At 45.5% G+C, this 27560-nt stretch overlaps 1 protein-coding gene across 1 annotated transcript in view; it reads left to right on the forward strand.

The window, feature by feature from the left end:
• Positions 1 to 27560, forward strand: part of SH3BP5 (SH3 domain binding protein 5) — a 64162-nt gene that overhangs the window by 7206 nt on the left and 29396 nt on the right. Inside the window, exon 3 of the mRNA XM_019725974.3 lies at positions 17400 to 17528. Within this exon, the coding sequence (XP_019581533.2) occupies positions 17400 to 17528 (129 nt within the window). The remainder of the gene's footprint in view (positions 1 to 17399; positions 17529 to 27560) is intronic.

Genomic DNA, 27560 nt, shown 5'->3' on the forward strand with positions numbered 1-27560 from the left:
CCAGAATCTGCCTTTTCCTCCTTCCGGAAACCAGCAAACATTTTGTCTTAAAAAAAATAGTTTTGAGCTTGGAAACTCGGGGGGTGGGGGTGAATTGGAAGCAGTCTGGCCTCTCTTTAATTAATTATTAGCGCAAATCAGGGGAAGAGGGAAATTCTTTTGTGAAAGGATTGTGTTGTCATACCTTAGCACTTTGTCCTTGAAGACAAGTGTGTGTGTGTGTGTGTGTGTGTGTGTGTGTGTGTGTATATGTGTGTATGCATGCACATGAGGGAAAGGCCTTATAAGACTTGAGTTGTGTTTTGAAGAAAGCACTAGGGAATGTTTGGGGGGCTGGTGGAGTGAGGGGCTGGGTAACTGTTCCTTGAAGCTGGTACCAAATTCCAGGCCGGGTGGCAGGCTGCCTGGTCTGGGCTGCGAGGGGCCCTGACCTCTTTGTACCCAGGTGAGATCTGGTTCAAGTAAACATTGGCCTGAAAGCATTCATGTCACAACCACTGAGCCCCTCCTGTGGGCTGAGTCCTGTGTGGGGCCCGCAACTAAACCTCAGGTACGATCCCTGCCCTCGAGGAGCTTGCTGACTCCTGGATTCGAGCCTGTAGTTACAGAGTAAGAAGGCCATGCAGGACTCTTCAGGAAGCCAGGGAGGCCTTGTGGACTAGGGGGCGTCGGAATTGAGGCCTGGAGACCCAGGTCGTTGGGGAGAGTCAGTAAACATCCTGAGTAGCCTGGAGGTGGAGGAGGAAGAGAGCTGACAGTACGGACCTGCAGCTTGTGCAATGTGGGGAGAGAGAGGAGAGCACTGTGGTTATGCTTTGGCCATTGGCTGGTGGTAAAGACAAACACACTTGAGTCTTTACTGGGTGCCTCTGGGTGACTCGAGCTGGGGCACCAGCTGCTGTCCCTACAGCTCTGACCTGAAATTGGGCCATCAGAATGGAGGACTTGGGGCTTTCTATTTCAGTGATAGTCCACCCACACTGCTGCAGGGATGTCAAAGGGACAATAACTTTTGACCCAGCAATTGTACTCGTAAGAATTTATCCTAAGGGAATAACTGGGCAAGGAGGTAGGTCCGATAGTGTTCATTGCAGCATCGTTTAAAAATGTTGGGAAATTATAAATCTAAATGACTGTCAACAGGGGGTTTGTTAAATACATGAATACAGTGCACGCGCCATGGTTGATAGAATCTAGGCCTTATATTGATGACACAGCTTGTTATTAAGATAGAAAGACATCTAAATGGGAAAAAGCAGATGCCAAAAGAGCAAGTGGTATGGTGTTCTTCTTTAAAATATGTCTGTGTGCATAAAAATGCCTGGAAAAGATGACACACCAACTGTTCTATCTGGGAGGTGGTGCTTATTGTCTTAGTACTTTTCTGTTATTTTCTGAATTATTTGCATAGAATTTGTATTACTTTATTGTCAGAGAGGAAAAAGAAAACCCCAAAACCCAAAGCCATAGGGAAGGGGTGGGTGGAGGGAAGACTGGTTTTGCAGAAGGTGACAACTGATGGCATTGGGTTAGAATCTGACGTCTGCTGATTTAGGGACACGACACTTGGTCCCTTGGAGCCCGAGTCTCGTCATCTGTGAATTGGGGGGTTGTGATACTTGCCCAGGTCCCTAGGTGGCTTGGAGGATAAGAGGAGATACTGTGTGAGGACGTGCTCTGATAGCTACACAGTCTGGGTGAAGGTGAGGTCTCCTGTGTGTGGGGTTGGCAGGGAGCGTCTAGGTCTGCTGGGTGCCAGATGCAGAAAAGGCTCTGATGAGAGGTCCATTGGAGCCAGGCCCACCACGAGGTTTGGCGATGGCTCCACTCTCCTCGCCTAGGCCCTGCCATGATGTTTCTTTGGGCAAGGTGCCAGAGAGAGGGCTTGGACAGGCCAAGATTATGGGGGGATGGACTTGGCAGCCACTGGACCCACAGGATTTTGCTCTGTGGCTGGTCTGCTGGGATGTGGAAACCACTTTGTTTCCCTGAGTGAACCCTGCATTGTTAGGGTGTGTTTTCTCCTGGGATTTGCCTGGCACATGGTAGGTGCTCAGTAAGTGTTTGGATGAATACCAACAGGTTGACCCTTCTTGGCTATGTGACCTTGGGCAATTTACTTGATGTCTCTGGACCTGTTTCCTCATCCCAATGATGGTGCAACGTAAGCCGTCAAATATCATTGCTGCTGTTATTGGAGCAGGGTGGGTGAGGGCTGCAGTGTGGTGGGTACTTGCAGGAAGGGTTTTTTATCCATCCTGGAATGTCATTCCAGCCTGTTTTTTGTCTCCTAACTACCCTTGGATAATAATGCGTGCTAATGACGAGATACAATAATAATGAGTGCCTACTATGTTCCAGGTCCTTTTCTAAGCAGTTCACATACAGAAACTTGCTGAATCTTCAGGACACCTGTATGAGAGAGACATTTATCACTCCCATTTTGCTGATAATGAAACTGGGGCATAGAGTTCAAGTGTCTTGTTCTAGAGCCGTTGCTCCACTTGAGCTCTATGGACATTGTGGGCTAGATAATTCTGTTTTGGGGGCGGGGGACTGTCCTGTGCATCGTAGGATGTTTAGCAGCATCTTGGTACCAGTCACGGCACCCCCTGCCCTATCGTTATCTTAACAACCAAGCACATCACCAGACTTGCAAGTGTCCCTAGGGTGCAAAATGGCCCATGATTGTGGACCATTACTCGAGAGCAGTGCCATCAAAGTGTGGTCCTCGTACCAGCAGCCTCAGCACAACAGAGGAACTAGTTAGCATTAGGGTATCTTGGGCCCCACCCAGACCTACTGAATCAGGATCCATCTCGGGGGTGGGGCCCGGGAGGCTGTCAACCAGCGCTCCCGGCCGCATGCACTTCTAGCACCCTTGCTGCCCTCTCCCGCATGTTCCTCAGGCTGTATTGTATTATGGTCATTTATTACTTGTCTGGCTCTCCCACTATATGTGGCCCCTGGCGGGAGGGACTGGGCCTCCCCATCTTTGTGTCCCCAGCATCTCATGCAGAGTCTGCACACTGGGGTGTGATGAATGTCAGTTTGTGGTTAGAATCCAGAGCCCTTGTGGACTCATGGCTCTTGGCATTGTCATATACTGTCCTGAAAAGCAGGCAGGTCTGTCTTCTCCAGTGCCAGCTCTGGAATTTTATTCATCCCCAACCAGGCTGTTGTTAGGCACGGCCATTTCTGGGCCCAATTGTGACATTCGGAAAGCATGACCTGTGTCCCCCTTCCCCTCCCCAAAGTCCCTCCCTTACAGAAGGCTTAGCTCACAAAGGTCTCAGCATTTGTCCTGCTTGGACATGCTAGCGTTTTAAGAGTGGCCTTTCACATTAAAAAAGGAAGGCATACGTGAATATGGACACATGACCATGGTCTATTTAGTGGAAGAAAATTATCGAGTATATACAACACTCTATGTAGAGTATTTGTAAAACTGTATATATAGATATGTTTATATGAGAAAAAAAACAACAGAGTGAGTTGTAGTGTGGTCTGCAGACTATGCACTGTTCATTACCAGTTTTGGTGAAGTAAATACAGAAACTGAGAGTAAGACTTTAGAAACTTTTTTTCTGAATTATTTACAATGTCCGTATTTTATCATTTTCATAGGCAGTGAATAGAATGAAGCACTATTTCTAAAAAGATGTCATTATGAATCAAAGAAATGAATTTGGGAGAAATGAAATGGAAGGAATTTTAGGAACTCTGAAGGCTGGTGGGGAAAAATTTTCAGTGGTGGTCCCTGCCTTAATTGCTGATAAAGGTGGGTTTACTTCGTGAAGTACTATATTGTTAAGCTCTCACTGTGGTAATTCATGGAGGGGTGAAAAGTGCCTTAAAGGCATTTTCAGATTGTCTGCAGCCAAGAAACCCTCAATTGTGAAATATAAAAAAATCACCAAGTTGTAATAGTGGAAAACATTCCAATGTTAAGAATATTTAGATATTCAGACTTAGTTACTATGTGATTTTAAGTATTTGCATCACTTTCTAAATGGATAAAGACTTGTGGGCACAGGTAAGCACTTTTGCACAATCTCATTCACTTATAACCACATTAGCAAAACAAAACTAGTATAGGCTGTTGGTTAGAACATAGAAATAGCTTTCTAATTTCTAATATTGAAATGGACTCTATGGCCTTAAAAAAATCGACGTGTCTTCGTTTTAAGCTGTGAAGTCCAATGAGATACATAATACATACACTTTCCTGGCCCCTCAGCTGGAATCCATCATAGGAACGTAGGCACTGGCTGTTATAGTAAATCACCCTTTGTACAGTGCCAGGACTGTGCCCCTAGGTTTATCCAGGATGCCTTCTTCCCTCTGACAGAGGTGTCCTCAAACGTCCCCACCTCAAAAGGAGGTGGGCTGTGGGGATTGATGGATTCATCGCTGTCCCAGTGGTTGATAGTCGCCTCAGATTCCCTAAGAAGCAGGGAGCTGTGGTCCCTGTGGACTGTAGCCTTTTAATATTGAGTTGTTATTTTTCCTTCTGAGCATTTATTGTAGGGATCTTTAATGTAGTGGGTGTGTGTGTGTGTGTTTTGGCGGGCTGAGTTAAGCCTCTATTGAACCTCTTCTTTTGGCAGGCATCCCAGTTATTTTTGCCCAGCCCTCCTCTTCAAGAGTTACTTAATCAGCCTATGGCCACATAGATGTTTCCAACAGTAAAGACTCACTTTTATGCAAAGCATCTTAACCAAGAGTCTCACGATCATTTGCAAAGTCGCTCTGAGAGAGCTTGGAGAATGAGTTTCTTTCACTTCCTTAAAGGAAGATGAAAAAAACTTGTTCTATTCTTGCCTGATTTTTTCCTTTGCTGTGTTTTGCTGGATTATCTAAGAGATATTAATGTTTGCAGTGACAGAAAGAAACTGCTAGCGGGGAGACAATGAGAGGAACATCCGCTGTTTATGATAACTGCAGCCAAGCCCACTTAGTATAAATAAACTCTTTCATTGTTTGGCATTACGCGCAACTGAAGTGTAATGAATGGGGTTTGGTTGTCTTCGCCACCCCCCCGCCCCCCTTTCTGTTGCCAGTATTGCAAATGGATTCTGCTTCATCCTGATAGATTTGAAGGCTACAGATTTGATGTTCTCTTTTTTCCCCAGTGGCTTTATTGGAAGAAGAGATGAAATGGGAGTGTTGTCCTTCCTCTATCTAGCAAATAACTTCATAGCGTAAAACAACTGCTTTATTTTGCCCATGATTTGTGGGGTAGGAAGTTAGAGAGGGCTCAGCTGGGTGGTTCTGGCTTGAGGTTAGTCATGCAGTTGCAATCAGATAGATGTCAGCTGGGGCTGTGGTCATCTGAAGGCTCGGGTGGACTGGACGTCCAAGGAGGCCCACTCCTGTGTCTGGCAGTGGACAGTGGTTTATGGCTGGGAGCTCAGCTGGGTTTGTTAACCAGAGAGCTTACATCTGAACTTTCCAGCCGGCTGTCTTAGGCACTCTGACCTCCTTACGGTGTCTGGCGTCCCCCACTGTGAGTATCCCGAGATGGAAGCATCTTAGTTGCACTTGGAAATCCCATAGTTGCACTTTGGTCATGTTCTATTGGTCCCAGCGTCCTGAGCCCACTCAAATTCAAGAGGAGGGGCCATAGACTCCATATCTTGATGGGAGCAGTGCCAAAGACTTTTGAGCCACATTTGAAAACTGCCACACTCAGGGTGGTGATGTAGAGACAGTGACTTGTTCTGAGTCCTGCAGGACATCCGTTTTCATTCGCTTCATAAACAACCACATTTCACAGTGTCTTCTCAAGTTGCTTTTAATGGTTAACCAGCCAGCGAAGCAAGGACTTTGGTTAGGACTCCCAGTGACCCTTAAACAAGCCAGCAACAATAAAAGCAAGAGGGAGCTGTTTTTCCGCAGAGCTGTGGGTCTTGTTATAGGCAATTCTTTGCCTCTCTACCCACTTCTTAAAAATTGTCTGTGAGAAAATGAGGCCATGGCTTCAATGCCTATTAGAAAAAATTAGTAGGGCCTCGAACCAAAAGTACGGTAGTAAGCAGACACTTTATAAATTCAGGGAGAAGGTTCTAACGCTCTTTGGGCAGCTCTTGACATGCTGCTTTCTCTCCCTGCCACTGGTTTTGTTAGCATCTCCACTGGGGACATAGTATCTTGGTATTGCATGCATTTGCTAGGAATTGGATCTGCTTCCCAAGTTGGAACTTGCTGAAGCAAACCACACTTTCATGATATGAAATGTGGGATCAAAAAAACGTAGGAAGACTTTGTTTTGGAGCTGATCGAGGCTTAAACTACGGAGCCTGTGATGGTGGAAAACATGGGATTTGGAGTACAGGAGAGCTGGATTTGAATTCTCCCCCTGCCTCTTAATAAGCTCTAGTTTGGGTTTTTAGTTTAGTTTTCTGGGTTTTAATTTCTTTCTCTCTAAAATGCGGAGGGCAATACCTATCTTTCAAGGCTGTATAGGATTAAATAAGGTGATGTTTGCAAAATGCCTGGCATGTTACTTGGCATATAACGTTCAACAAGTTTGGGTTTTTTTCTTTCTCCCCTTTGCCATTTATTGAATAATGATACCTACTTAAAAATCACTATTTATCAAAAACTTATTATATGCTAAGCATTGTGCTAGTGCTTTGTATATTTTATCCTGTTCACACACTAGGACTAGAGGACATTGATGAAAAATGAGGCTGAAAGATTCAGTCAGTTCTTCAAGGTCACATGGCCAATGGGTGGGGTGCCAAGATTTGAATCCAGGAGTCTGAGGCTGAGCCCATGCCCTTAGGTAGCTTAGAGATAGGTGTTTGTGGGTGTAGAAGATGCACATTCTGAGGTCCTTCCTGAGGCTGGTGAGATGAAAGAACGCTAGTCTAGGACTTAGGGGGCCAGGTTTTCCATCTTTGTTCTGGCGTTTTACATCCTTGGGAGAGGACCTTTACCTCCTGAGGCTTCAGTTCCCTCCTCTGTGAAATGGGAACATCGGAGCTAAGCGAGGGCAAAGTCTCTTGCAGCTCTGATATTGTATGACTGAGATTTTGATTTTCATCTAGCCACATGCTGAATGAATTAGGAATCACCCTCAGTCTTGACGATAAGGGAAATATGAAAGCTCTTTGGTTAACCTATGCCGCAGTTACTTAAAATTTTTTTTTTTTTAGTGAAGCAATACTTGTACATGGTGGATTTTTTTTTTTTTTTTTTTAAGAACCCTGCAGAAGTTTTAATGAAAAATGAAAGTCCTCTGCCTCATTCTTTCTCACCCCCAGTTCAACTCCTGGAAGCAACCACTTCGAATATTTTTAGCTGTTTCTTCTGATTGTTTTTTTCATGTCTCTAAAGTTATAGCAAAGGATTTCGACTTGGTTCTTTTGTATCTTGTGCCCTCCTTTCTTTCCATTCTGATTAGCTGCAGTCAGGAGGAAGTGCTCCAAAACCCAGCAGAAGCCAGGCAGCCAGCTTGCCTAGAATGCTGTGGTGAGTGGGTGCGTGCTTCCAACAGAGGCTGCATTAAAGGATCTCTAGTGTGTTCCAGGGCGAGGCCACAAACTCACCATATTGTCTGGAATCTAAAACTCATTAATTATAAAATGGACCTTGTATTGCATAACAGCTTGAGTGGTGATTGAAACACTACTGCTGATAAATGTGCATATCATTTGTATGATTCATCTAAAATCTAACGTTTAAGAATTTTTGGGAAAAAGTGGTTCTTGAAGTTGAGGAAATATGCTCCTTGGTGTAAACATTGAAATAGTTCATTTGTAGTCAAACGCAGTAAAAAGCTCTGGTTTCAGCAATTCTGCCTCCTCTTACACAAAGAATCCTGTGGGTTTAAAAACTTTTGGCAATGTATGATAAAGCACTGGGTCCCCTCAGTTTTTCTAGCTGTGTGTGTGTGTGTGTGTGTGTGTGTGTTTAGGGTTTTGTAACTTCAGTCCCTCCCCCAGAGCCTCTTAGGACTGACCCTTGTCCTTGCGCCCGGAGGTTTAAAGGGCTGATGAGTTTTTTCGTTTGTGGTACTTTGGACCTTTGTCTATTAAAAAAAAAAAAAAAAAAAAAAAAAAAAAAAAAAAAAAATATATATATATATATATATATATATATATATATGTGTGTATTATATATATATATAATATATATATGTATATATATATTATATATATATCTGTAATTGGTTAAATTCCAGTCTAGTGGCTCTTTCTTATGTAACATCCACAAAAAAGATGAATTGAAAATGAGTCTTTTCCAAATTGACATTCTACAAAATAACTGGTTCATATTATTTAAAAATATCAAGGCCATGGAAGACAAAGACTGAAGAAACTATTCCAGATTACAGGAGACTAGAGAGAAATGACAACTAAATGCAAGGTGTGAATCTTGGGTTGGATTTTGGACCAGAAAAAAAAATTTTTCCCTTTATTATAAAACACATTAGTGGGAGAGTTGATGCAATTTGAATAAAGTCATAGACCAGATTAATAGTCTTGTCTTGTATCAATGTTCACTTTCTGGTTTTCATTCTTGTACTCTGGGAATAAAAGAGTATGTCCTCACTTTTAGGAAATATGCACTGAAGTTATTTCAGGGCGTTATGTCTGCATCTTACCCTCATTTTTTCCAAATCTGAAATGATTTTAAATTTAAAAAATTGAAAAAGTCTTTCCCCTTTTTCCAGGCCTGCCAACTAGCCTCCAAATGGCAGTGCTTCCCTTTGGCTGTAGAATCTTGACATTGGCCATTGCTTCAAAGGAAGCTGTGTGGTCCAGTCGGGTGGGACAGCTGTGGTAGGCTGCAGTGTTCTGGGAGATGGGGCTGGGTGCCCACCTGCTTGTTTGGAAATATTCTGTAGTCCAATCAGAGTTCTAACCTAGAGCTCTTCTACCTAGGAGGAACTCAGTTCCACTTAGGCTTAAAATAAAGCTTCAAGACCTTTGTTAAATTCAGAAGAGGGAAACTTAACAGCAGGAAACACTGCTGACCACCATCTTGTCTTACTTTCCTTTTTTCCCTTTTGGTGGAAAGAACCCCTTGGTGTGTCAGAACCAGGACAGACAGTGTGATGCTATAGAAAGAGAAAACAGGATCTGGCCTTGTCACCAAGGTTGTCTAGCTGCATAGGTCCTGCTCCTGGGTCTGTAGCTGGGCAGTGCCTAAGCTGGGATTAGACACTTTGTCCCCCAACTACTCAAACAGTTTAAATAAAAGAGAGAATTTTCTGAAAGGTTAAGAGTCTTTTATAGAATCCAAGGAAGGAAGGAAAGCATCACTGGGCCTTCAGCCTGGGGAGACCACACATCCCAGTTTGCCCCGACTGTTTTGGTTTAAGCCTGTTGTCCCAGCATAATGATTAATAATGCCCTTCCTCACTCTTGAAAGTACCTTGGTTTGACTGATAAATTATACGGCCATGTAATTGCAAGATTAGAGTCAGGAAACCAGATAATCTCCCACCACCCCTCCACTGCTGTCTCCTGGTGTTCTCTCTTCTGCTTTCTTCTCTGGGTCATGTCTGTCTCTCCCTCTTCTGGCTTCCTTAGTTCTGTTCCCGAGAGAGGGTCTTGTATCAGAAACATGATGGCAAGATTCTTCCTGATGTGTTGGGGGACGGTCCCCAGAAGGTAGTGGTAGGCTTGGTGGACACGCAGAGTCCTCTGCTACTGAAGTCAGAGCTCGAGGTAGAGAAGAAAAGGAGTCAGAGGGAGGGGACTTAGACACCTGGTCTCCAGCAGTGACTCTGATTTCTCCTAACTTGAAGGCCTTGGTATTTTCTTTCCTCTTTTGTTCTTTTCTATGAATGTTTCCAACCATGTGGAGCTGTTTTAACCAGTGTCTCTGGTTGGATGAAAATCACTGATGTGCAGTTGGGTCTGCACAGTGATCAGTAGTGTGGCCGCCCTTGGTGGGGCTGGTTCCAGCTCCCTGGTGGTCTTCTGTCCTCACCCCTTCTCCTCTGAGTCCTCCCGGCTCTGTACCTTTCTGATTTGGCTCCCTGGGCCCTGGCTCTGCCCTGGTACATTCTTTTTGATTCTGCCTCTGCTGCAAAATTCCTGAAAGGTGAAATCAGATTGTCCTGGCTCCCCTTCTCACAGGCCTAGGAAAACCACTTTCTGTGGGAACTGAGGCTGAGGGAGGAAAAACGGGACAGAAGCATGGAGAGAAGGCAGCTGGAGGGCCCGAGGAACATTGTATGACCTTAAAGTGGAGGAGCAAAGTGAAATCCAGGGTCTAGGAGCTAGACCTGTGCTGTCCAGGGTGGCAACCACTAGCCACATGTGACTATTGAAATTATAAGGAAAAAATTACAATTGAATAAAAAATGCACTAGCCACATCTCAAGTTTTCACGTAGCCACATTGGCTCATGGCCTGTGTGTTGGACAACACAGGTAGAGAACATTTCCATTATTGCAGAAAGTTCAATCAGGTAACAGTGGAGAACACTTACTCCCTTTTCATCCTAGCACTATTTCAAGTGGTTTCTTTGTGTGTTTTAGTAGCTGCCACAAGTGCTCTTAAAGAATAGATTGGATGGGTGAAAAGAAAACATGATTTGTAGTAAACTTAAGAACATTTCAGGTATTTCATAACCGTTCAGCAAGTCAGCAGGTTTCCAGTGGTGTCTTTTAGCATGTAATTCTAGAATGTTCTGCTAACAGACTTGACGATTCCAACTCTAGTTATTCTGCCGCTGTTGTAATTTTTGCCTTATCCTAGTTTTCTGTATATATGATTTATTCCATATTTTCCTTTAAATTGACTCCCATTTTTACTTCAGTTTGGAAAGGAAGATTCATAACTATAAGTGGAAAACCATTAAAGGGAAATGCATTTTTTTAAAGCAAAAGTTTTATTGAAGAAATGTGTGTGTGTGTGTGTGTGTGTGTGTGTGTATATAAATAAATGAAAGTAGCCAACTCTTAAGGGCACAGCTTGGTGACTTTCAAAGCAATGCTATTTGTTTCCAGTAGATTTATTATTTTGCTTATCAAATTGTAGTAGCTTCCCTTCTCTGTGGAAGGCTCTGAGCCTGGATTAGCCCAATCCCTTCTTAAAAATGAGATTAGCGAAGCAAATGCGAAGACGTGTAGAAGGTGCTGTGAAGACAAGCTAGCACCTAATGGGGGATTTCTCCTTGACAGAATCAGAAGGATTAAAGAAAGGACTGAGAACGAATAACTGTTTCACTGTTACTGAAAATACACGGGTGTTACTCGAATGAGAAGGGTCTTGTAGGACAGGCCCGAGGGGCAGGGTTCGGCTTGGTGCCACACAGCAGACCTGATGCTTTTTGGCCTCAGGTTCCATTGACACTCTTATAATCATTGAGTCCCTCAGAGAGCTTTTGCTTTTTTTCATGTGGGTAATACCTACAACATTTGCCATGTTAGAAATTAAGTTTTAAAAACTTGTATTAATTCATTAAAAATAATAAATGTATTACCTGTCAACATAAATATATTTTATCAAAAATAATTATTTTCTCAAACAAAAACATTCATGACAAGAAAGTAATTGTTTTATGTTTTTTTGCAAGTCTCTTTCATGTCTGGCTTAGTGGAAGAGCTGGATTCTGATATCTGCTTCGGTGTTCCGTCTCTTGCAATGTCCCCTGTCAAGTAGTCTCTGGAAAACTCCATTGAACACTCGTGAGAGAATGACGGTGAAAAAGGCAAATAAGTCTAACTTGATTATGAAAATGGCTTTGACCTTGCAGAGTCCTGGAAAAGGTCTCAGGGACCTCCCCTTACCCCCTACCCATGGTCCCCCAGCCCACACTTTGAGAACCATTAGTGAAATGAAAGGCACATTGGACAAAAAGACTAAAGGTCTGTGCTTTTGTCTGAAGTCTGACACTTGCATGTGACTTCAGGCCAAGCAGCACGTCACCCCCAGGGCTCCAGTTCTCTTATCTGTAGACTGGGGGTTGGGGGTGGGGGTTGTTTTTTGCTGAGCCTGACTTACAGGTTATGGGGAGGCACAGATAAGGCTTGTAAATCTCTCTCTACAAACTGAAAGCACTGTGTTTATAGATGGCGTTAAAGGATCTTTGGAAGTATGATGTCATCTTTAATTTGTAGGACAGGTATTTTTAAAAACTGATGTCCCGTCTGAATCTTACTTCGTTCTGGGGCCACCTTTGTGAAGGGGAAAGGCTGTCATTCTTAGCTTACCGGTGAGATAATTGAGGCTTCGGTAAGTGATTGGCCAGAAAACAGGAACTCAGTCCCCAGTGTGGGGACACCTGGCACCACATCCAAGGCACACTGGTGCTGGCCGGTTTGGTTTAGCTGGAGTTCTTATCTGATACAGGGCTGTATTTTTGACACACTGACACATTCAGACAAGGAGACTGTGCTACTTTCAGCAGTTCTTTGCTGGAATAAATTGCCCTCAGTCTGAATCACCTAATGGATATGACATAGTTCTCAGATTTGAAGATCTAAGGCCTCATCCGAGAAGAGGGAACCCTTTTAGAACTCCTTCAAGTGCTGATCTAAAAAATCACCTGGTAAACAGCCCTGGAGGGTATTTGGCTTGTTTTTCTTGACCGGTAAAAGGTCTGCTTGTTTCTCCCCGAGCTGAGTTTATACTTCTGACTGCTTCCCTCCATGGATCATTTACCATAGAGAAAATAGTAAGCTTTCTCTCCTCCCTGGACATTCCTGGAAGCAACTCCCACCCTGACCTTGAGAGACACATTTGCCTGTAATTGTAGGAGACAAAGGACCACGGTGGAGTCTTTCCTTAAAGTAGGAAATAGGCAAAAAGCACAAGTTCAACAGGCTAGCTGGCATTAAGATGGATTGAAGAAAAAGCTTTATATAGGTTAGGTTGAATTAAGTTCCCTAGGCTCTGCTCCTTATAAACATGGTTTTATTGCCTGGGACAGTGCCCTGTAGCAGCTGACCATTTTTAATTGCAGTGCTTTGCCATGGCATGGCCTGTAGATTAACCCACCTCTTCCTGTCTATATTAATATGACTACCCTAAGGCATCTTTTTCAATCTTTTCTTTTTTTTTAAGACTTAATTTGATTGCAAGTGACAGAAATCCAATCCCAACTAGCTTAAACGTTAACATAAAGCAATGGTGACAGTTGGGAGTGTGTGTGCTAGTTTGGCTATGGGGAAGGTGGAGTACAGGGTTAGACTATAAAGCGTTGTTAGGTCCAGAAGCTCAAGCTGTCATTGAGACTTCCTCTCTCCCTTCCTCCCTTCCTTTGTCAGGCTCTTCCCTCAAGGTGCCAAGATGGCTGCCATTTGCGCCAGACTTTCATTGCATCTACTCAGCCATCTCAGTGGAAAAAAGTTCTCCTTTCTAACAGGTTCGGAAAAGTCCCAGAATGCAGTCTCATTGGTACTGATGGGTCATTGGTTCTGATGTACTTCCTCAACAATCACCAATGCTAGGAGTATCCACATCTGACTGGCCAGACCTGGGTCACATGACCACTTCTGGGACCAGGGTGGGGCCTAAGAAAATCAGGGCTGTTAATGTTGGACAGGCAGGAAAGATTTTAGTTCGTGGGCTCCCACACCCCAATATTTGTGGAGAATGGTTACTCAAGTATAATAGCTATGATCCACTGGAATGGTAGAAGAACTGGATCTGCATAATCTTATCAGGGAGAAGGCTGGCTTTGTGTTTAGCTTTTGACGTGTCTTAGATGAATAGACTTGTTGGTCGCTGGATGTCAGTGAGTCATGGGTGCATCATCCCTGGCAATACAGCCTCATTTACAGGGGGAAATGCTAATCTCCAATCAAATCTCTTGGGTTCAGTACTCTTTGATGGTAACGCACTTAGCCAGGCTGGCAGTCCCTGAATCTGCCCTCCAGAATCACCTGAGGAGCCCAGTTCACTCTTTGGTAAAACCCACATCTGATCAGGTCATGCCTCTGCTTAAAAATCCACTGTGGTATTTTGCCACAATTAAAAAAACAAAAAAAGGTAAACATACAAAACCCCCACTACTATTCCATCCTTTTACTCCACCCCCGTTTTGCTCCCTTAGAGGCAGTTTAATAGATGAGTTTAACATATTTTAGCTGATTATTTAGGTATTTACTTCTATGACTCTAAGTAGTAGGCTTTATGTGATTACTTGTTGATTTTTCAGTTTTACTTATCTGCTGACGTTCCACTATGGAAGATGAGATTTTAGTTCCTTTTCTCCCACCACACACCCACTTTTCCCATACTCTTTTCTCCCAACAGAATTTTATTGTAGTCGGTGTTCAGCGTTGACATGGTTGCAGAGATGGGAAGTGCTGTTGATAGTGGAGCCATCTAGTAAGCTGTGATTACGTTTACTTTTTGTGGTGGAATGCATTCTTCAATTGTTTCTGACAAAGGGTGCTTAGAAAGTAAATTGAGACTTGATTTAAAAAATCTGCTATGCCCTCCCACTGTGCATGGAATAAAGTTCCAGTGCCTTAATATGGCACACATGCCCTTCCTTGCTCCAACCCTCACCAACCCTACCACCTGCCACTCTTTGCCCATGTTAATTCCTTAGTCTCTCAGGCTCCTCCTCCTCTATCTGGTGAAATCCCCCCCTTTTTAAGGCCTAACTTAGATGGCACTTTCTTTGGGTGGCCTTCCCAGTTGTGTGTCTGTCGCACAGTGTGTATACTGAAGTCTCAGTACTTACACTACATTGTACTTATTTATTTACTGCTTGAGTTTAAATCTTGGCTCTGCCATTCCCCAGCTCTGTGACTTTGGGCAAGTTCCCTATTCGCTATGTGCCTCAGTTTCCCTTTTTGTAAAATGTGAAGGACAACGCCACCTACCTGATAAGGTTGTTAGGGATTGCACAAATGGATGGGATTAAGCATTTATAACAGTGAATTGTCCGTCTGCGCTCTGCATCCCTCTGTCTCTCCAAGGCAGAGTTGGTGGGTTCATTACTGCCCAGAATAGCTCTTGGCAAATCAGAAGTGTCTAGGGGCTGGCAGGGAACCTAACTGAGCGAAGCAGGCAGGTGTGATCCAGGCATAGGACTGTGGCAACTGGAAAGGGCAGTTTCTATCTAAGGCGGCATCTTCTACTCCACTTCTAGCCAGTGGTTGCCAGGTAGGAATGGGGACCCAGTGTTGCCCGATCATCTGATTTGTTTTTTGTTTGTTTGTTTGTTTTTTTAATGAGAAATTTGAGAATTCATATTAAAAAAAAAAAAAGTCTTTGTCTTGACATTTGGTTCCCAGCATATAGGCCAAAGGCGCTGAGCCTATTGGTCCATAGGGTACTGGTTTGGGGCCTAATTCTCATGTATGGAGTAGGCTCAGAGTGATGATGCGACCTGCCCTGGAACACACACTGACTGAGTGGCCTTCAGTCTTCTCATTTGTCTGGCTGTGGATAGCACCGGCGCTGCTTCCCACCAGGGTAGTGACTGCAAAGTTTAGTCACAAGTGCATGAACGTATTTGCAAAGCAGCTGCCTATACGGTGTAACAGGTTATTCTGTTTTCATGTCAGCGCCCTGTCCCCAGAGAGATGCCCCTTGGTGGTTTTTAATATGATCATGGGTCTCTTTTCCTGCCAGGGGAAAAATTGTGTACATTTATGGAGCAGCTACTGGTGCCCAAGAACTGTTAGGTGTTTTACATTTGCATCCTCCTTTATTCCTTCTAGCAGCCTATAAAAAGTAACTATTTTATAGGTAATAAAAGTGATTCGTAAAGAGGTTACCTGATCAGGGCCTCACAGAAAGAGATTTAGCCAGGATTGGATCTGTCTCTGATAAAAAGCCCAGGCTTTAGACACTAGCTACATCCCACATACTGGATATCAAGCCCAACAGAAGCTCACTTCCTCTGTCAGATAAGGCTAGTCTTGTTCCCTGCCTTCAGAAGGTAGAACAGGTGACTGCAGGCCTAGCCAGATAGGAGAGAAGGCAGAGAAAATGATGATGATGATACAGGACTAGGGGAAGGGACCAAGGCCTGTTTCAGAAGTGTCTGGCACAACATGGCAGAGGGGAAGGAGATTAGAAGTGATCAGAGCCTCCTGCACCTCCATGAGACATCCCATTGGCCCAAGAGGCTCCTATAATTTGATGTTTAGAAAGAGTTTTCAGATAGTTGCTTTGCAGCCAGTGGAACCACATGTTTCACCAGTAGGGTGGCTGTTTGGTCTCGGGACAGCTCCATGGTTGGTGATCATGTGCTGTTCCTTCTTCTCTGAGGATCCACTTCCCCTTTCTTAAATACGTGCACATGAGCACACCCACCCACCCACCCACCCACCTACTCACCCACCCAAGGTGTGGCTGTGTCAGGCAACCACCAAAGGGAAAAGGAGTAGAGCGAATGTGGGGTCTGTGAGGTACTGACCTGAACCTCCGATGCTTCCTAGACATAGGACTAAATTTCTTTTTAATTTTTTTCCTCCTTGTGATGTCCGTGGGTCTGGTTTCTTGACTTTCACAATGTGGTTAAGCCTGGCATCCTCCACCTGCCTGCTCTTCCCTTACTGAGGCCCAAGCTGATAGTGGCTGTCTCCAGGATGGGTGGCCACCCTTATCTCTTGCCATTTTCCACATTCCAGACTTTCAGCTTCCTTCCCTTTCTTGAAAAACACCATGCCACCACTCCCTCTCCCCTCTGGCTGATGGCTCTCCCGCTGGCTTGGGACTCAGTATTTCCTCTCCCTCTTCCAAGTGCCAGTAGGCTTCTGTGTAGATATTCCCCTTCCGGAAAGTTTTCCATGAGTCTCCCCCAAAAAAACCCTGTCTTATCTGGCCTAGTGCTGGGTTCTCCACTGCTGGGTTCCATGCACCTGAACCATTACCATCCTGACACAGACTTTTCTGCAATGGGCTGTAAATGCCTAACTTACCCACCAGACTGCAAGTGCCGTGAAGGCAGGGAGCAAACCCAAGGCCCAGCACAGGGTCTGGCGTGTAGGAAATTTGCACTCAGGGTTTAATGGTGACCATGTCATATGGTTGAGGAGTTCATGGGAGTGTAGGAAACGGTGCCATCATTATGGACTGAAGCTGCTGGGGCAGCCCAACTGGCTGTCTTCTCTTGAGGATCTGGACAGAGGTTTTTCACCAAACCTGCACTGTCCAATATAGTAGTCACTAGCCACATGTTTTTTAAAAAATTGAAATATATTTAATTAAAATGAACTAAAACTCATTTCCTCAGTCTCACTAGGCAATCAGCTAGTGGCTGCTGTTCCAGACAGTGCAGATAATTGAACACTTCCCGCATCACCGTTCTTTGGACGGTGCTGCCGTAGACACTGTCTTGTGAAGCTGTCATTAATTTAAGAGACTGGAGGTTGTGGGGAGTCCGTTCTTGATGTTTTAGTTAGGTCGGGCAGATTTTCGCAGATTTCTTCTTAAGCCTGAACTGTCCCTTGCTATTTCTGGTTGCAGGATGCTCGTCAGAAGTTCCGCTCTGTTCTGGTTGAAGCAACGGTGAAACTGGACGAACTGGTGAAGAAAATTGGCAAAGCCGTGGAAGACTCAAAGCCCTACTGGGAGGCGCGGAGGGTGGCAAGGCAGGTAAGAGAGCCCTGCAGACCTTCTCCCATGCCTCTGCCCACCACCCCAGTGTGCTTAGATGCGCCTTCTCACTTCTGTATCACCCCCTGAAGGGTAGAAACGCGAGTCCTGTGTGATGGGGAACGGCCATGACTTTCTAAACAGCTGTATTTGAAGTCAGCCTTTTACTCCCACCCCCTTGCTGCCCCACAGTCTGCCTTCATTCCAGCTCTTGATGCTATTAATAGAGTGTGGGTGCTGGCATTTGGCTGGGCCGGTGAGTGGGCGCCGCTTTGCTGTCAGAGCTGGTGCCCAGGTCCGCTTCCCAGGCAGCTGGGCCGGCTCATGTGGGTGAGAGGATGTGTCCAGAACACCAAACGCATGGCTCTGCCCTCTCCTAATGATTGTCTGTCAGGCAGCAGGGGGAATACGCCCTCCCTCGCTTGCTCCTCCCTGGCTTGGGAGTAACGGGCTATTTGCTTCTCTTGAAACATTGGTTCTTTGTCCTGAGAGCCCAAATAGGCAGCTAAGGACCCAAAGCCAGCACAGGGGCGGCAGAAGGGAGCTGCGGTCAGGCGATTGCTGGGCTGCATGGAAGTTGGTTCTGGTTTCAGAGTGTGTCTTCCTTGGATGGCTACCACTGTAATGCATTGTGTGCTTGGGTCACCTCTCAGGCTCTGTGGGCCAGGCCCTGTGAACGGGGAAGGAAAAGAGCCCCGATACTTACCAGTCGGTGTCTGCTGCGTGCCAGGCCTGGGGGCGTTCACACATCTCAGCCACTTGGGCTTTCTGCCATCGGAAGCAGGCCTAAGTAGTTGGTCTAGATTGTAGTTTCTGTCCATTGTGTGTTTATGTGATGGAAAATGCTGCCTCTGAAAGTCTCCACTTGTAAGGAAATGTTTAGTGAGCAATGGGTATTTGAGCACCTACTGTGTGTGCCCTGTAGGGGAGATAAAGGGAGGGGTTGTAAACCTTTGGGAAACTAAGCCCCAGGAATATAGGAAGGAACACGTTAAGATCAGACCCATCCAGCATAAGGGGCCAGGACTTGAGCATTCCTCGTCTTTGCCCTGCCCCCTGCACCTCTCAATGTTTTATCTTCGGGGTCCCCTTGAGCCTGTGGTTGTTCTGCTAACATCCGAGCTATGTATTTGGGTTTTGTACTCTGAATCCTGAGCGAGCTTTCTGGTTGGAACCTGCCAGATACGTTGCCTTTATTCTGGACAGAATGGCTGCCTTAAACCCTTCCTCCTTCCCTGGCCTCGGGACCTGGGCTGTACAGTATCCGAGTGCAGTGACTCATGGGTCTTGTAGCAAGCCCTGGGCAGCCTCCACCCCTCTCCACCTCCCTCTGCCCTCCCTCCACCCCCCGGCCTCTAGCTTTCCAGGGAGAAGAACCCTACTCCAAAAGGTGCTCACCAGTCCCCACAAGCCCCAGAACCCTGGGCATCCTCCCTCCAAAGTGCCCGTGTCCCATTAGTCTTTAAGGTGCTCTCCAAGTTGGGAGGTGTCCCCCGCACTGTCACCCAGGGCAGTAGTATTCTTGACCTAAAATTGGAGTATGAAGGGTTCAGGTTAGGTTTGAGGAGAGATTTCTGATAATCTAAATATTGGATTAATACCTAGGAGGTCATGAAACCCCCATTTTTAAAAGTCTTCACCACTTGAATTTATTGTCCTCTGATTCTTTTGAGGCCACAAACATTTGTTAAAAACATCCGTGTGGCTCGCACCTTGGGATGGTTTAAGAGAGGTCTGTTAAAGCAGCCCCTCGGAGTTTGGGCAGTGGCTTCCCTACCCAGGCTTCCCCACCTGGTGCCCTGAGCTTGGGCTTTTGGGCAGGGCTGGGTAATAGACTTGTGTGGTCAGGGGCATCCGGAGGTTGGTCCATCAGGGTGCCAGCCCCAGCTGGTGGGGGATATCCCCCTTTGGCTGTGCCGATGTCAGACGTGCTCCCACCTCTGAGTCTTTGAACCTGCTGTTCTCTCTGTTTGTTGTTGTCTTTACCCCAGAAATTGCACGGTCTCCTTCCTCATCTCCTTCAGGTTTCTGCTCACGTGTCACTTTATCAGTGAGGGCTTCCTGGGCTACCATTTAAATGATAACTCTTAGTCCGCCATCTCCAACACCCCCAGCCCTCGTTCCGTGATTGGCTTTTTCTCCATAGCACTCCTCACCATCTGACTTGGTATCATTCGTTTGTTTACAGTAATGAAGCTCCACAGAGACAGGGAATTTGGTCTGTGGTTCATTGGCATGTCTGCAATGCCTACATACAGAAGGTGTTCAAACACTGAGTAAACAAAGGAACCAATGAGTGAATGATGTGGTTGGCATACCACCCGCAGACCAGCTGTTCCTCCTGGCTCTCCCTTGGCATTTCGAGCTTTTTCTATCCATTGCCCCTTTACTTACAACTTCTTTCCTGCCCGCACTGGTCTAACAGTGGCCCTGGGCCTATGATGTTATCACTGCCAGCTAGGTAAGCAGAGGATAGGAACAGGACTGGCAAATCCAACGTTGTCTGGGTTGGGTTCACACAAATCTAATTTGGTGGGTGGGTCCCCACTTGGCTGTGACACATCCAGAGTGGATTTCACATCACTCCTTTCTTTTCCATACCTCAGTCCTCTTTGATGAGAACAGAGGTAGGAGAAAGCTGGGTTGGGAGGGTCCCACTGCGGGGCAGCAGTGAATCATCCCTTCTCTTGGCCAGTGAGCAGAATGATCATGACAATTACTGAGTCTCGTGGACAAGCCACTGAGTCATCAGGTCTAATCAGATAATATCCAGACCCAGGAGACCGGTGACTGACTTACTGTCAACCAGCAGAGCCCAAGATGCATGTTGAGGGAATCCTGCCCAGCTTTGTGGCTGCAAACCCTCCCCTTAAACTCCTGCATTTTTGCAGGTGGAGCAGGGAGAAGAAAGGCAGAGAAGGCTCAGAGGGACCCCTACCCCTCAACCCCAAGGGACCTTGTTGATCTGTAGCTGAGGAACTGGAAGGATACTCAAAGGCTGGGCACGGATGTCACGTTTCATCTCCGTGGATGGGGGCCATCTGGGCTTGGGCCAGGTGGCTGAGTCTGTCTGCACCAGCGTCCTCTGACCTTCCTGATGGTGAGGGGTAGGCCCCACCTCTAGCTGCTGCCAAATGGGGCTTCCTGTTTTCTTCCTCTGGTCTTACTCCACCCCCTTCCTTTCTATATTTATAAACCCACACTGTATAGAGCAGGGATGGTCTGTGAGAGATACCTTCAAAGCATCTCCTTCAAGTGTGTATCATGAGGCACTGTGTTCCCAGAGCATCATCATCCTCGTCTGTGAAACTGATAGTCATGGGATCGGCCTTGGTGCTCTCAGGAGGTCGTCCTCAGGACTTACATGAGACAAGGCATTTGACAATGGAATCCCTGCGTGAGCTTAGGTTTCAGCTCATTGTTATAGAAACTTTTTGTTACAGAAAATTTTAAAAATAGGCAAAAAGAAGAAAATGAATCCCCCTACTTTCTGTTCATATTTGATGTTTAGCGTCTTCTTTTTTTAAAATAGCTCATACTGTAGTGGTAGTTTTATAACATGTCTGGAATGCCCATGTCCATCCATGGAGTAGTGGAGACTTACAAGGGAAAGACTTTGCCTATAGCTTGGTTTTTCTATAGCGTTTACAAACATTTGTAATTGTCAAGCCAGTAGAAATTCTACCTGCCCATCAAAAATTTTCATGGAACTATGGTTCTTGATGTTAACTTACTTTTCTACTGATGAGTCAGATCCTATCTTGTGATTTTGAAAATCCAGTCTAAATTCTGCCCAGAAGAAGGCTTTTTTTCTTTCTTTCTTTTTTTTTTTTTCCCCTGGGCTGAGGTGGGGGCAGGGAACTGGCTTTGATTTATTTGAGGGTTTTTTTTTTGTCCTTGAGTGAGAGCTTATTTTTAAGGTCGCTTTGACATATCTGCCAGCCCGTCTGACTTTCAGTGTGTGGCAGGGACATTCTGATGAAGGGCTGGAGCTGGTGTGACTCAGAAAACCTGAATGGCAGAGTGTTTCTTGCTTACTTTGCTCCCTGGGTTCTAAGTGGTCTAACACTGGCCCTGGGCCTGTCATTTTATCACCGCCAGTGCCAACCCTTGTAATTGTTTTCTTTTTTTTTTTTTTTTAAATTGTAAGCTGTAGGTAAGATTTACCATTTTAAAGTGTATAATTCAGTAGCATTAAGTACATTCACATTGTTGTACAATCGTCACCACCAACCATCTCCAGAACTTTTTCATTTTCCCAAACCAAAACTCTGTACTCATTAAATAATTCCGCATTTCTCCTTTTCTCAGCCCTTGGCAACCACTATTCTACTTTCCGTCTCTGAATTTGGCTACTCTGTGTACCTCATATAAGTGGAATTGTGCAGTATTTATTTTTTTTGGTGACTGGCTTATTTCACTTAGCGTCATGTCTTCAAGGTTTATTTGTGTGGTAGCATGTGTTGGAATTTCATTTCTTTTTAAGGCTGAATGATATTCCACTGTATGTATAGACCATATTTTGTTTATTCATTCATCTGTAAAGGGACATTCGGGCAACTCTTGTTATTTTTAAATGCTTGGAACATGTCAGAAGAGAGCAGAGTTCTTTGCAAACCTGAAGGGGAGCATAAATGCAAAATAATGAGAATTATTCAGTACCGGAAGTTGCGTGTTCTGTGTTGATGGGGCCATGTAAGTTCATATTCTGTATTTAAACTCATTTAGGGAAGTAGGTGAGTGGGGAAACATTTGAAACTTGTAGAAATACTTAGCTGTGGGACAACCTTTAAAGTTTAGCCTCTGGCGCCAGACTGCCTGTCTTTTAATTCCAATTCACCATTGAATAGCTGTGGGACCTCAGCAGGTTACTAATCTCTGTGCCTCAGTTTCTTCATCTGTAAAATGGAGTTGGGTATCACTTAGCTTTTGCTGTGAAACAAACCACTCCAAACTTAGTGGCTTAAAGCACTTATTTAGGCATCAGGGGTCACTGGGTCACATGTGTCTCATCAACAGGTCACGTGGGTTCCTTCACATGGTGTTGGGATTCTAGGAACAAAAGGGCAAGCGCTTTTCAAGCCTCTGCATGCATCACATTTGTCCTATTAGGTAGGGTAAGTCACACAGCCAGTCCACATTCAAGAGGTGGGAAAAAAACCTCTACCTGCAAAGTATTATAACTGTTTTTCACCTTCCCATAGTATTAGTACATGCAAAGCATTTGGATCAAAGAAAAAGAATATGTTTTTATTATTCCAGATATATTCTCTGTCCAATGTTGTGTGTCTATGGTGAATCTGCTATCTTTAAAAAAGAAACAAAGTGGGCGGCCGGATGGCTTAGTTGGTTAGAGCGGGAGCCCTTAACAACAAGGTTGTGGGTTCAATTCGCGCATGGGATGGTGGGCTGTGCCCCCTGCAACTAAGATTGAAAACGGTGACTGGACTTGGAGCTGAGCTGTGCCCTCCACAACTAGATGGAAGGACAATGACCCGGAGCTGGAGAAGCACACTGTTCCCCAATAAATTTATTTATTTATTTAAATATTTATTTATTTATTATTTTTATTAGTTTCCAGTGCACAAAACAAAGTAATAGTTAGACATTTATCATTTATATCCCTCACACTGTGTCAACCTCCCTCCCCCCATCCACTACCCCTCTGACATCACATACAGCCATTACATTTCCACTGTCTCTATTCCTAATGTTGTACTCCGCTTCTTGTAACTATAAACATTTAAACAAATACTCAAATCCACCACCACAACAAAAACCTGTGGGTCGAAGAAACAGATGTCTGCTGGCTGGGAGGGGATATGGAAGGTGTAGAGACTGTGAGGACAGCAGGGTGACCCCAGGCAGGTTGAGTACATACTGAGTTGCTTGTTGAGGATAAAAATGTGCCTGAGGATCAAAAAATGATGAGGGAGTAGCTGACTTACGTATTGACTGCTCAGAAGCACTCTGAGTCCAAACAGATAACGTGAGGGCCTCGAAAGGATGGGGAGTCATGTTTCCCCTGAAACGAAACAGGTCAAGTGCATCAGATAACCCCCTGAATTCTTATGTTAATCATAGAGGAACAGAGTGTTATAGTCTTTCTTTGTTGGGCAATTCTAGACATTGATTTTGTGAGCAGAAGACCCTCTGTCTGTGGAGAATGAGAAGCCCAGGACTTACACTCAAGGTTATGTCCAGTGTGAGTTATTACTCTTTTCACTTGTCTAGGGATGTTTTTCCTTCTAACTTATTATTTTCTTTCATTCAACAAATATTTATTGGGTTCCTACTAATTGTCAGACACTGTTTTAGCCGCTTGTCAAGAACAGAGCATAGACCCTGACTCTATGGAGCTGAGCAGTATTAGTAAAAGTGTGTGGGTGGGGTGTTTTGGGCAAAAGGAGAATCTTTGTTACTGATCTGGATTAAAGGATGGGTTTTTCTCCCGCCTCCATTTGAGAAAGGGAGTGAGACTATGGGAGGGTTGCAGTGGGCTAGTGGATTGGCAAATCAAAGTGTCTCTCATCGTATTTCCTGAGCGTTTCTCCTTCTTGTCCGCTGGCCATTGTGGAGCATAAAATGTGGTGTGTATCCTCCAGGAGTGCCATCTACATACATAAGCAAGGTGGTTTTAAGGCCTAGGTAATTACAGTCCATTGTCATTATTCATGCTAGCTTTGTTCTCTGAAGTCACTGCCACCACTGAATTAGCGAGGCATCCTACTGAGGCATTGCTTCTAGTTTGAATAGAGGGTCAGGTTCCCGAGAGCCTCTGGTCTTATTTCTATCAACCTATCCATACATAACCTTGTCTCATGTATGGTACTCTCTGAAGACACCTTATTTAATATTCATTTCTTACAACTAATTCATCATATACAGTATTTCTTTATAATAAAACACTAGCCAAGAAGGGTTGAACATTTTCCTGACCCTGGGTGACGTGACCGCAAATTTCTTTGGCTTTCAACCTCACCCGATGTTGCCCACTACACTTTTTTAATTGGTTGTGACCTCTCCCACGTTTATACCAAATGGAGTCCACAAATTTAGCTACGTTCCCATAGTTCTGTCATGCACTGTAGACTTTATTTTAGCACTTATTGGAGTGGCCTCTAGTACAGATCTGCAAATTTCCTCTTCCTTTTTCTGGATGTACCATCTTGTTGATTCATTAACGTTGAACTCATGGCCAACAGCCCTATATGACTCATGCCAGAATGAAGCTGATCTAACACACGTATTTTCTCTGTCAGGCACACCATAGTCTTCTAGGCTTAGGAACACTAGACAGCACTTCAGCACTATGCTTGGGGGCCACTTTCAACATCTGCATCACCAACAAAACAACTGTGAAAAACGTGGCCCTCAATAGACTGTGAGATGGACCGTTGGGTACAGTGTGAGACTGAAAGACGGCAGTGTGTCGCCTTGTTAGACCTCAACTGGGAATGGGCACACTGAGAAACTCAAGGATTTTGCTACTCTGTGTGGGTCCAGGAATGACCCTGAAAGCAACATAAATATTGATTGGTTTGGGGTTATAAATAAATTTTACCAAGCAGGCAAATTTGCAAATACAGAATCCGTGCGTAATGAGGATCGACTGTACTCACCAAGTAAGAGCCTGAAGGGAAAGCTCATTTGTTAGGAAACTGAGCCACATGGCACAGGTGTGGACGGCATGTGGAAGAGCCAATAAAGTGAGGTCACGTGTGTGTGTGTGTTTGTGTGTGTGTACGTGTTGTGTAAAGCCTGGGGAAAAAGGCACACTGGATCCCCACAGTACAGGAGAGAGTCTAGGTGGAAAGGACAGAACAGCCGAGAGCAGAGGAAGAAGTCAGCATGGACATCACCCGGGGTAAGTGCGTCATCTCCAGGGTGGTGGAAAGAGCCTTAGAGGGACCAGATAGGGAAGGAATGGTGTGGCCAGATGAGGGAGCGCCCGACAGTCTCCACCTGGCTTCCAGACTGGGTTGAGAAGCTGCAAAACAGCCATGGGCTCTTGCATGTGTTTGAGAAGTTGATCAGGCACTGATGACCAGTGTCATTAATAGCAGCACCATCTTTTGAGATCTAACCATGTGTTAGGCACCCTGTGTGCTGTTCAGTGTAGGGGATTCATTTATCTTCCTCTCTTGTTCCCACATGACAGATGAGGAAACTAGTGTGGGAGCCCAGAGACCGTTACTTGGGCCTTTACACAAACCTTCCTGGTGTTGTGGCCTAACTTGAGAGACTATGAAGGGGACACGTTAGCAGACTTAGTGGTTAGCCAGCTGCCAAGAATAAGTCATAGGGAACTCCAAGGTTTTAACCTGAAGAGCCTGAATAACCAGTAGGAAGCTGAAAGAGAGTGGGGATCTAGCTTTGGGAGAGGGTGGTGAGTTTATTTTCCTGAATGTTAAATTAGTGACTGGCTGCCTCAGTGGGAATCTCATCAGCGAGACTGCGGGCAAGTGGGAGGTGAGGAGGTGGGAGTCAGTGAGATGGAGATGAGCTTGTACGTGGAGAAAACTGGGTCAGAGGTGAAGGATGGCGGGGAAGAAGAAGAAGAAGAGGAAAGCAACTTGAATACACTTTGTAACCAGGCACTTTCTACGTGCTCTACATACATGAGGGAGGCACTTTTTTGCAGAAGAGGAAATTGAGGTTTAGAGAAGTTAGTTATTCAGGGGGCTCCCCACATCCTCATTTATTGAGGATCTGTAGTAGTGGTTCCTTCATGTATGTGACCTAGACCTCGCAGCATGGGGGCCAGTTGGTATGGCCAGCATCATACGGAGGGGTGATCCCTGAGGCTCAGGGAGGTAACGTGAACGTGCCTGCGTCACAGCCCTCGTGAGGAGAGGAGCTGGGTTTGAACCTGCGTCTCGCTGGTTCAGGCTGCTGCCTGGTGCTCGGCTCTTAGGAGGCGTTTAGTGACTGTTGGAAAGTCTGAACTGCACACTGACACATCGTAGGGGACCAAGTCAGAGACATCATTGACTTGTTGGGCTAAAGGAAGATTTTGAGCTCGTCTGTGCAGGTCGTTCCCTGCGTTTTCTGCTCTGGGGTAACTGGGAGGCTCTTGTTTCAAGTCATTTGGGGCCCCTTGAAACTTCTTCCCCTCGTGGCACTCTGTCCTAGTTCTCCTGGGACTTCAGTGCAACTTCGTCATACTTCCCTTCTTCCCGGTCGCTTCCATTTCTGCTGAGCCACTTTCCTGCCTGGGTGGCAGCTGTCAGTGTGGGACTCGGGTCAGGAAGTCGGGTCAGTGACATCCATCCTGGTGGCGCTGACTGTGTTCCCACTGGGTGTTCACAGGCCAGTTCCTGGGAACTGCGTCATCCCAGCTGCCCAGCTGAGTGCTGGGGTCCCTGTCACAAAGTGGCATTCCTGGTGATCTACAGCAAGAAGGGAGAAAGGACTGTTCGCTCTCCCTTGCCTGCAAGACCATGTCCTGCCTTGCAGTCTTGATAGGTGATTCTGGGGAAAAAGCAGCTGCATTTTGGAAGCTTAGAATCTTGAATCAAGTTGAGGTCAATGTTGAGAGTGGCAGATCGAAGGGTCTGACCCAGGTCGAAGGCTCCTGATGTAGCGTAGGTCTTGAGGCTTGAATCTGAAGTCCTCCACACTCCCACCTTTTGGGGTCTCTGCATCTCCTGCTTGGCTGGCTCGGCCTCCCAGTCCTCTGCTGAGGCTGGAGCAGGGAGTCTTGCTGATTTTGAGTCTTGAGGTTTTTCTCTCCTGGTGGTGCCGTGGGCCTCTTGCATTTGACCCTTACCTGCCTGGCAGGTGGCAGGAATGGAGGACTAGTTGCAAGCAGGGTCTCAGCCAGGCAGTATTAAGCTGGAGGCGCTACCCACCATTATCTTGTCAATTGGGAACTGTGTCGGCACAGTTCCCTTTTCCCTGTCCCCTTTGCTTTTTTCCAAGGCATGGCTGGTTCCCGGTAAGTGCTGCTTGGTAGATGACATGCTGCTTGAAGATGTGGTTTGTCACCACGGTTTAGCGGTTAGAGGGGGAGCTGGATGGGGAGCACTG

This window comes from Rhinolophus sinicus, chromosome 5, assembly GCF_057876585.1.
Source record: "Rhinolophus sinicus isolate RSI-liver-muscle chromosome 5, RSI-T2T, whole genome shotgun sequence".
In the NCBI taxonomy this organism is placed as follows: domain Eukaryota; kingdom Metazoa; phylum Chordata; class Mammalia; order Chiroptera; family Rhinolophidae; genus Rhinolophus; species Rhinolophus sinicus.